This window comes from Erinaceus europaeus, chromosome 23, assembly GCF_950295315.1.
Source record: "Erinaceus europaeus chromosome 23, mEriEur2.1, whole genome shotgun sequence".
NCBI lineage: Eukaryota > Metazoa > Chordata > Mammalia > Eulipotyphla > Erinaceidae > Erinaceus > Erinaceus europaeus.
The window spans coordinates 13,685,863-13,695,608 of record NC_080184.1 but is presented as its reverse complement, the minus strand read 5'-3'; the positions used below and the strand labels follow the sequence as shown (position 1 = coordinate 13,695,608).

At 55.6% G+C, this 9,746-nt stretch overlaps 2 protein-coding genes across 4 annotated transcripts in view; one reads left to right on the top strand and one right to left on the bottom strand.

Moving 5' to 3' along the window:
- Nucleotides 1-5: 5 nt before the first annotated feature.
- RLN3 (relaxin 3) lies at nt 6-1,964 on the bottom strand. Its single transcript, XM_007532412.2, has 2 exons — nt 1,762-1,964; nt 6-687 (listed from the first exon to the last, which is right to left on the bottom strand). The coding sequence occupies exons 1-2, from the start codon at nt 1,949-1,951 to the stop codon at nt 458-460; spliced, it is 420 nt and encodes a 139-aa protein (XP_007532474.1). The 5' UTR covers nt 1,952-1,964; the 3' UTR covers nt 6-457.
- Nucleotides 1,965-9,150: 7,186 nt separating this feature from the next.
- The window catches only part of RFX1 (regulatory factor X1), a 28,379-nt gene continuing 27,783 nt past the window's right edge, over nt 9,151-9,746 (top strand). Inside the window, exon 1 of one of the 3 annotated variants that reach the window (XM_060181849.1) lies at nt 9,151-9,612. In XM_060181849.1, coding sequence (XP_060037832.1) covers nt 9,304-9,612 — 309 coding nt within the window. In that variant the 5' untranslated portion in view covers nt 9,151-9,303. The remainder of the gene's footprint in view (nt 9,613-9,746) is intronic. The other 2 variants (XM_060181848.1, XM_060181850.1) reach the window with 2 other exon arrangements.

The following is a 9,746-nucleotide window of genomic DNA, read 5'->3' as shown; positions in this document are numbered from 1 at the left end:
TTATGTATGGATTCATGATAAATGATAGGAGACAGAAAGAAAGTGTGCTGCCAAGGACTGAACTCAGGACTTCATGCTCAATAGTCCAATACCTTATCCGCTACGCCACCTCCCGGACCAGCTATTTTTTTTTTTCTTTTAAAGTCCTCATTCTCACATGCAAAGGGACCCCCCAAATTCTTGGGGGTGCAGAGCCCCAGGAGGCAGGGAGAAGAGAGGGAGGAGGGAGGTTGATGCCTGGGAGGGAGGTCTTTGAGTTGGGGAGAAGATAGGAAAAGGGGGGGACAGTGGTTTCAGGGAAGAGGCAGGAAGGAGTGTGAGACCCCATTTACTCAGGCAGGGAGGGTCAGCAAAGGCCTGCTCTTGGTTGGGGGGTTGGGGATCCAGTCAGCCCAGGCTGGGGAGGGGGCCATAACACTCCTGTCTCCTGTCACAGGCGGATGAATGAATGAACCACTCAGCACAGGCTGCTAATTTCATTTTTGCTGCACCCCCATTTACAACAGTTGCTGGAAATCCCGGTCAGGACATCTCGGCTCCCCCTCCGGGCCCGTGGGGGTCCCTGCCAGCCGGTGTGCCCCCCATAGAAGGCCTGGGGGGACTTGCTGACGGTCAGCCACTCGCTGGAAGCCACCGCCTCATCCATCTGGCTGTCCATGTCGGTATCCGCCTCCGGGAAGGCCTCAACTGTAAAAAGTGGATGGAGTCAGGGCCTCAGACTGGCCTCTTGTCACCCCCCCCATACCCTGTCCCCTGTCCCCAAGTCTCTTGGTGAAAGGCCCTGGGCTCCAGTTTTGTGGGGTGGGTCTTGCCACCTGGTTCTGAGCTCATCTGTTATTTCCCATTACTCTTTACATATGAAGGACCCTGTGGTGAAGTTGATCCTTGAACTAAATCTCTGCTTCTCTCTCCCTCTCTCTCTCTCTCTCTCTCTCTCTCTCTCTCATGCGTGAGGCTCTGAGGTCCCAGGTTCCATCCCCGGTACCTCCATCAACCAGAGCTGAGCAGGGCTCTGGGGAAACAACAGTAACCTTGATAATTACTATCATGAAGAAAGAATCAGGTAGGGGTGGGGATAGACAGCATAATGTTTCTGCAAAGAGACTCTCATGCTTGAGGCTCCAAAGTTCCAGGTTCAATTCCCTGCACCACCATAAGCCAGAGCTGAGCAGTGCTCTGGTAAAAAAGAAAGAAAGAAAGAAAGAAAGAAAGAAAGAAAGAAAGAAAGAAAGAAAGAAAGAAAGAAAGAATCAGGAGTATTGCTATGAAAGACAGTACTAATCACAGTGAGGCCTTGTGGTGGGCCAGGATCTATTCAAAAACACCTACCCCTTCCTTCCTCTCAGCAACATCCCCAAGAGTTTTTTTCTTTTTGGGGGAGGGGGTGAGCTGGGGGGGAAAGCTGGGCAGTGGTGAACCTGGTCGAGTGCACCTGTTCCCATGCACAAAGAGCCGGGTTCGAGTCCCTGGTCCCCATCTGCAGGAGGAAAGCTTTGCAAGTGGTGAAGCAGGTCTGCAGGTGTCTGTCTTTCTCTCCCCCTCCTCTCTCCATCTCTCTCTGTGCTATCCAACAACAATGACATCAACAACAATAATGACTACAACAGTAGAACAGCAAGGACAGCAAAAGGAAATAAATGAAATAAAATAAAGAGCAGGTGCATCTCTTTGGAGCACCCCCACCCCTGGCTATTCCTGCGAGCCCAGGTAGGCTGGGGGGCCCCAGCCCAGGTCTCTACGCTCCCCTTTCCCGCCTCTCACCCAGGGCCTCGTGGTCCAGCAGCTGGGCGCGCCTCCAGCGGGAACCCCCACACGTGAAGATGACAGCACGGATAAACTCTCTTCCGCAGAGCTTCACCCCGTACGGGGCGCCCCGAGCCTCAGCCTGCAGCCCCGGCCCCCCAGCCAGCACCCACAGGGCCAGCAGCAGCAGAACGGGGCATCGGGCCATGCTGGTGCAGAATCCGGGGTGAGGGGGGGTGCAGGCGGTGACAGCCAGGCAGCTCCCAGAAGTGTGTCCCCGGCCCCCCAGTTATATACCTCCTGCCCCCCACCGCCTGTGACGGGGGGGCAGCGACCTTCTTTATCTCCCTCAGCACAAGGGCCCCGGGCATGACCCCCCCACCCCAACCTTTCCAGCTTCCCAGGGGCCGGAGACAGATAACCTTTCAGGGGTGACAGCGTGCGTGACCGGGTGATACTCTCGCCCTCTGCGGAGTGACAGAGAGATGAGACACCCCTCCCCACCTACAGATCAGACCAGGAGAGAGAAGGGGGAGCCAGGAACAGCCCCCCCCCAGAAGGACGCAGCAGCCCAGACCCCCATCTCTGTGATAACAAGGGGACCAGGTGGTGGCCTCCCATCTGTGTCAGCCGAACCCTGAAAGCCGTGGAGAAAAAGGAGCCCCTGATGGGAGGGACCCCAGGATTCTCTAGAGTTGGGGCTGGGGAGACAGCACAGTGGTTCTGCTAACAGACTCTCCTGCCTGAGCCTCGGAGGTCCTGGGTTCAGTCCCCAGCACCACCACCAGTTAGAGCTCAGTAGGGCTCTGGGGATAATAAATTGGATGTAATTAAATTTTAAAATATGTTGAGATGTAATAAGAAGGAATAGTTGTGGTCTGGGAGATGGTGCAGGGGATGAAGCACAGAGCCTTCAAGCTTAACGTCTTGGGTTAGAGCCCCAGTGCCTCAGGTACCAAAGGAAAGCCCTCTGTGTCTGTCTGTCTGTCTGTCTGTCTCTCTTCCCCTTCCTCCCTCCCTCATCTCATTAAGAAATAAATCTCTGGGGGCCGGGTGGTGGCGCACCTGGTTGAGCGCACATATTACAATGCACAAGGACCCAGGTTCAAGTACCCTGTCCCCACCTGCAGGGGGAAAGCTTTGTGAGTGGTGAAGCAGGGCTGCAGGTGTCTCTCTGTCTCTCTCCCTCTCTATCACCTCCTTCCCTCTTGATTTCTGGATGTCTCTATCCAATCAATAAAAATAAAGAAGAAAGGAAGAAAGAAAGAGAAAGAAAGAAAGAAAGATGGGGGAAAAAAGAGAGAAAGAAATCTCCTTGGGGTCCAGGTGAAGTGCAAGGACCAGTGTAAGGATCCTGGCTGAGGGAGTCGGGCGGTAGCACAGAGGATTAAGTGCAGGTGGCGCAAAGTGCAAGAACCAACTAGAGGATCCCGGTTCGAGCCCCCGGCTCCCCACCTGCAGGGGAGTCACTTCACAAGCAGTGAAGCAGGTCTGCAGGTGTCTGTCTTTCTCTCCCCCTCTCTGTCTTCCCCTCCTCTCTCCGTTTCTCTCTGTCCTATCCAACAACAACAACAAGAACAATAATAACCACAACAAAGGCAGCAAAGGGGATGTAATGGCCTCCAGGAGCAGTGGATTCATAGTGCAGGCACTGAGCTCCAGCAAGAACCCTGAAGGCAAATACAAACAAACAAATAAATAAAATCTCCTTATGAATAAATTAATTAAAAAAATAAATCTCCTACCGACATGGAACTGGAGAGGGAGAGGCGGGCTGGGGTGGTGGCACACCGGGTTAAGCACACACAGTGTGAAGCTCAGAGACCTGCATAAGGACCCCAGTTGGAGCCCCGGCTCCCCACCTACAAGGGGGTTGCTCCCCCTCTCTATCTTCCCCATCTCTCTCAATTTCTCTCCGTTCTGTCCAACACCACCACCAACAACAACAATGGACAGAGTCTGGCTGCCAGGAGCAGTGGATTCCTAGTGCAGGCACCAAACCCTGGAGGCAAAAAAAAAGGAACGAGAGAGAGAGAGAGAGAGAGAGAGAGAGAGGGAGAGAGAGAGGAACCAGAGCCCTGTTCAGCTCTCATTTATGGTAATGCTGGGGATTGAACCTGAGACTTTGGAGGCTCAGGCATGAGAGCCTTTCTGCAGAACCATTACGCTGTCTTCCCCCACCCCTCTCACCTTTCTTTTCCCCTTTCTCTTTCTTCTTTCCTTGCTCCTGTCTTTTTTCCCTCTTCTTTCTCTTTCTTTCTCTTCAAATTTTTTAAATCTTTCTTTATTTATTGGATAGGCACAGCCAGAAATTGAGAGGGAAGGGGGGGTGATACAGAGAGACGCCTGCAGCCCTGCTTCACCACGCGTGAAGCTTTCCCCCTGCAGGTGGAGACCAGGGACTCGAACCTGGGTCCTTGCGCACTGTAACATGTGCGCTCAACCAGGTGTGCCACCACCCAGCCCCTTCCTCCCTCCCTTCCTCCCTTCCTTCCTCCCTTCCTTCCTTCCTTCCTTCCTCCCTCCCTTCCTCCCTTCCTTCCTTCCTTCCTTCCTCCCTTCCTTCCTTCCTTCCTCCCTTCCTTCCTCCCTTCCTTCCTCCCTCCCTTCCTTCCTTCCTTCCTTCCTTCCTCCCTTCCTTCCTCCCTTCCTTCCTCCCTTCCTTCCTTCCTTCCTCCCTCCCTTCCTCCCTTCCTTCCTCCCTTCCTTCCTCCCTCCCTCCCTTCCTTCCTCCCTTCCTTCCTCCCTCCCTCCCTTCCTTCCTCCCTTCCTTCCTCCCTTCCTTCCTCCCTCCCTCCCTTCCTTCCTCCCTTCCTTCCTCCCTCCCTTCCTTCCTCCCTCCCTTCCTCCCTTCCTTCCTCCCTCCCTCCCTTCCTTCCTCCCTTCCTCCCTCCCTTCCTTCCTCCCTTCCTTCCTTCCTTCCTTCCTTCCTCCCTTCCTTCCTTCCTTCCTCCCTTCCTTCCTCCCTTCCTTCCTCCCTCCCTTCCTCCCTTCCTTCCTCCCTTCCTTCCTCCCTTCCTCCCTTCCTTCCTTCCTCCCTCCCTTCCTCCCTTCCTTCCTCCCTCCCTTCCTTCCTCCCTTCCTCCCTTCCTTCCTCCCTTCCTTCCTCCCTTCCTTCCTCCCTCCCTTCCTCCCTCCCTTCCTTCCTTCCTCCCTTCCTTCCTTCCTTCCTCCCTCCCTTCCTCCCTTCCTTCCTTCCTTCCTTCCTCCCTTCCTCCCTTCCTTCCTCCCTTCCTCCCTCCCTTCCTCCCTTCCTTCCTCCCTCCCTTCCTCCCTCTCTTCCTTCCTCCCTTCCTTCCTCCCTCCCTCCCTCCCTTCCTCCCTTCCTTCCTCCCTCCCTTCCTCCCTTCCTCCCTTCCTTCCTTCCTTCCTTCCTCCCTCCCTTCCTTCTTTCTCTTTCCCCTCCTACCCCCCTCCTCCCCTTCCCCCACTCCTCCTTCTCTCTCTCCTCCGTTTCTGGCTTGTTACAGAGACTGGTCAGCTGTCCAGACGCTTCTGCAGCTTCCTGCCCTGTGTCTGTCCCCGGCTCCCCTGAGCCCGTCACTTCCTGCAGGTGGGAGACAGGACTTGGCTCTGCTTTCCATCTGTTCCAGAGGGGATGGAGGGCAGACCCTGAACTTCCTCTGACCCCCAGGAGGGGGCCCGGGGGGCTCAAACTTGGGACTTGATGCTTGAGAGCCCGGTGCTTCCACCTCCTTGGATGTGAGTTGTGAGTCTCTCTCTCTCTCTCTCTCTCTTTCTCCTTCCTCTCTTCCTTCGTCTCTCTCTTTCTTTCAACTTTTATTCCTTTCTTTCATTTTCCTAATTCTTCTATTCCACCCACCTTTTTAACCCCTTTTTAATTATTTTTTAGTGGTCAATTACCTTGAGCTTTTTGGGGGGGAGGGTGGTGAAGGGGGGAATGGGAGATTGTGAAATTCAGCTTAACTAATGGGAAAGCCATTTCCTGTTTAATTCCTTACTGGCCAACACCTAATCTTATATTCATTAATTAATTGATTTGTAAAATTTTCCTGAGCCCTGCTCAGCTCTGGCTGATGGTGGTGCTAGGGATTGTACCTGGGGCCCCAGAGCCTCCGGCAGGCAGGAGAATCTGTTTGCAGAACTATTATGCTATTTCCTCAGCCTTATATTCTATATACTTCTTATCATTACTATTAATTAATTAATTAATTAATTGTTTAATGCCAGGGCTTAGGGCCTACCTGAATCCGAAAATAATATGAAATCTATTTACCTCCTTCATTTCAGATAGAAACAGAGGAGTGGTCTGGGAGATGGCACAGTGGTTTTGCAAAAAACAAAAACAAAAACTCTCCTGCTTGAGGCTCTGAGGTTGCAGGTTCAATCCCCAGCACCACCATCAGGCAGAGCTGAACAGGGCTCTGGTGTGTGTGTCACTAAAATAAAATAAAATGAATTTTGTTTGTTTGTTTGTTTGTTTTTGCTTCTAGGGCAATGGCTGGCATGCTAAAAACCCACTGTTCCTGGTGGTCTCCCCCCCCCCGCCATATTGCTGTTTCTGCTGCTGCTGTTGTTGGACAGGACAGAGAGACATGGAGAGAGGAGGGGAAGACAGAGAGGGGGAGAGAAAGACAAACACCTGCAGACCTGCTTCACCGCCATGGAAGCGACCCCCCTGCAGGTGGGGAGCCGGTGGCTCGAACCGGGATCTTTACACAGGTCCCCTACCGCCCGACTCCCCTTCTCTCCCTTTCTCAGTCACACCTTCGCCTGTGACTCCTAATAAGTGTCCCTCCTTTTTTCCTCTTCTCTCTCTGGGTCCTGACAGAATTGGGATTCAGAGTCCTCTGGGCATCTTCCCCTGACATTCGTCCCCTGTGACCATGTGAAGGGAGCCTCCAGTCCCCACCTGCAGGGGGAAAGGTTCAGGAGTGGCGGAGCAGGGCCGCCGGTGTCTTTCTGTCTCTGTCTCCCTCTCGTTATCTGGCTGTCTCTATCAAATTAATAAAGATAACCCCCCTGGGTGTGAGCCTGGAGGAAGCTTCAGGGCCATGATGTCTGTGTGTGTGTCTCTGTCTCTCCCTCTCTTATTGCAGCCGGGGTTGTCGCCGGGACTCAGTGCTGCTCCCGGCGGCCAGTTTATTTTGCTTCTTCTGTTTTTATTTTGCCAAGTAAGAGAGAAATTGAGAGAGGAAAGGGGAGATAGAGAGGGAGACAAAGAGACACCTGCAGCCCTGCTCCATCACTCGGGAAGCTTTTCCTCTGCAGGTGGGGACCTGAGGCTCGAACCTGGGTCCATGTGCCTGGGTGGGAATGTGTACTCCAACGCCCAATCCCCTTCTCTCTCTCTTAAAGAAAAAAAAAAAAAGGTGGAGGTGAGTGTCTGTCAGGGCTCAGTGTAGTGCAGGAGGGGCCTGGGGGGGGAGCAGGACTTGGCAGGCTGGCACTTGGGAGACTGAGCAGAGCTCCTGGTGGCAGGTCACACCCAGCCAGGGCCACTGGGGACTTCCTACTTCCCCTGTGAGTCACCCTTTGGTAGCCTGAAAGGAAGCTGATGAAGGGTGTGTGTGTGTGTGTGTGTGTGTGTGTGTGTGTGTTGGTTTTTGCCAGAACACCCAGCTCCTTTTTTTTTTTCCCCTTTTGTTGCCCTTGTTGTTGTAGCCTTGTTGTGGTTATTATTATTGTCATTGTTGATGTTGTTCGTTGTTGGCTAGGACAGAGAGAAATGGAGAGAGGAGGGGGAGACAGAGAGGGGGAGAGACAGACAGACACCTGCAGACCTGCTTCACCGCCTGGGAAGCGACTCCCCTGCAGGCGGGGAGCCGGGGGCTCGAACTGGGATTCTTATGCTGGTCCTTGTGCTTTGCGCCACCTGCACTTAACCCTCTGCGCTCCCGCCCGACTCCTATTATTATTATTATTATTATTATTTTTAACTAGAGCCCTGCTCATCTCTGCCTGATGGTGGTTTTAGAGACTCAACTTGGGACTTGGAATCTCAGGCAGGTGAGTCTCTGCATAACCATTATGCTATGTACACCCCCCCACCCCCCAATTTTTATAAGCTGAGGAGATACATTCAGCCAGAAAGCACAACATTTTCATGAGGTCCCAGGTTCAAGCCCCAGCACCACCATCAGCCACAGTTAAGCAAGGCTATAGGAGTAATGATAATAAGAATAATAAGAAGCCGCAGAACAAGACTGCGAAGAGGGATGGGGAGACAGCAGGATGGTTCTGCAATAGACTCTCCTGCCTGAGGCTCTGAGTGTCAGGTTCAGTCCCCAGCACCATCAGCCAAAGCTGAGCAGAGCTTGGGGCTCTCTCTCTTTCTGTATCTTTCTTTTTTTCTCTCTCTCTCTCTCTCTCTTTCTCTCTCTTTTGCCTCCAGGGTTGTTGCTGGGGCTCGGTGCCTGCACCATGAATCCACCGCTCCTGGAGGCCATTTTTCCCCCTTTTGTTGCCCTTGTTGTTGTAGCCTTGTTGTGGTTATTATTATTGTCATTGTTGATGTTGTTCGTTGTTGGCTAGGACAGAGAGAAATGGAGAGAGGAGGGGGAGACAGAGAGGGGGAGAGACAGACAGACACCTGCAGACCTGCTTCACCGCCTGGGAAGCGACTCCCCTGCAGGCGGGGAGCCGGGGGCTCGAACCGGGATCCTTGAGCTTTGCGCCACGTGCGCTTAACCCGCTGCGCTACCGCCCGACTTCCAAAAACAAGAGTTTTTAAGATAAAAGAAAAAACACTATATAAAATGGCATCTCATTTGTTCGCAGCACGGTGCAATGTCAACGGGGATGGAAAGCTCTTTGCAGGAGCTGGACGTCTCCGAGGCGCCCCGGCCAGGCGTGTCCTCGCGTCCCCCGGGTGGGGGTGGGGGGGAAACTGAGGCAGGGCCGGCGACCTCTGCTTCTCTGTCCCCGGCAGCCCGGCCCCGCCTGCGGGGACCTTTCCTGCGGGGCCTCAGCAGCGCCGCCCCCAGCTGCCCTGACCTTTCCCGGCCTCACCAGCCGCTCACCCCGCCCGCGCCCCGCGGTCACCGACTTGGAAGGCCGCAGACCCGGGGGGCCACGGAGGAGGGGGCGGTGGGGGCATGATGACGTCATCAAACCCGATAGGCTCCTCTACTGACGTCACAGTCGGAGGGGGGGGAGGCGTTCCTCCCCGTGACGTCAACGCAGGCGGCCCAGAACGGGTCGGCGGAGGCGCACGCGGCGGTCCCGGAGGGAGCAAGCCAATCTGCTAGCCCTTTTAGGTTGCGGGTAAGGTGCCGGGCAAGGACACAGGCTGGGACTACAACTCCCATCGGGCTGTGCGCGGTCTGCGCAGACGCACAGGCCGCAACCAGAGGGCGAGGCCAAACAGGGGAAAGAGGGAGGGAGAGGATAAGATGGATGACTATATTGTCCAATCAGAAGGCAGGGAGTAAAGGCGTCGGCCAATCGCACAGACGCAGGCCCCGCCCGCTGGGCGCTCGGCCCGCTGTTTCCTTGCCGGAGTGAGTGACAGGCTCCGCTGCCTGGGCGGGCCAAGTTCTCTGTGACTGACAGGTCGACCGAGCAATCAGAGCGGCGGGAAGCGGAGGGGGCGGTGACATGCGTGGCCATGGACCAATAGGCGAGCGTCCCGGTGGGGCGCCGTCCAATGGCTGGGGAGCCCGTCCCACGGCGCGTGACGTCAGGAGGGTGGGTAGCAACAGTTGCCCCGGTGAGGGAAACGGAGGCGCCATAGCCACCGTAGTCGTGGCGACCAAGCAACCCGGCAACGCGAGTCAACAACCACCGCCCCCGCCCGCGGCCCCCCGCCCCCGCCCCGCGGCCCGGCCCGGGGACCCCGGCACGCTCCGAACACCTCCCGCCAGCGCCGCCGTGACCTCTGCGCAGCCCTGCGGCGGACGAACTGAGGTAACCGCGGCGGCCCGGGGCGGAGGTCGGGGCGGCCCGGGCGGGGCGTGCGCGGCGGCCGGCCAGGTCCCGGGGGGCGGGGGGGAAGGGGCGGGCGATCAAAATGGCGGCCACGGCGGCGGCGACGACGGCGG

What these genes read in the sequence shown, in the direction of transcription:
- RLN3 (XM_007532412.2), bottom strand. Translation starts at nt 1,951, where the DNA reads ATGGCCCGATGCCCCGTTCTGCTGCTGCTGGCCCTGTGGGTGCTGGCT. An exon ending in GCTGGACCACGAGGCCCTGG is followed by an intron (nt 688 to 1,761) that starts GTGAGAGGCGGG and finishes CACTTTTTACAG; the next exon opens with TTGAGGCCTTCCCGGAGGCG.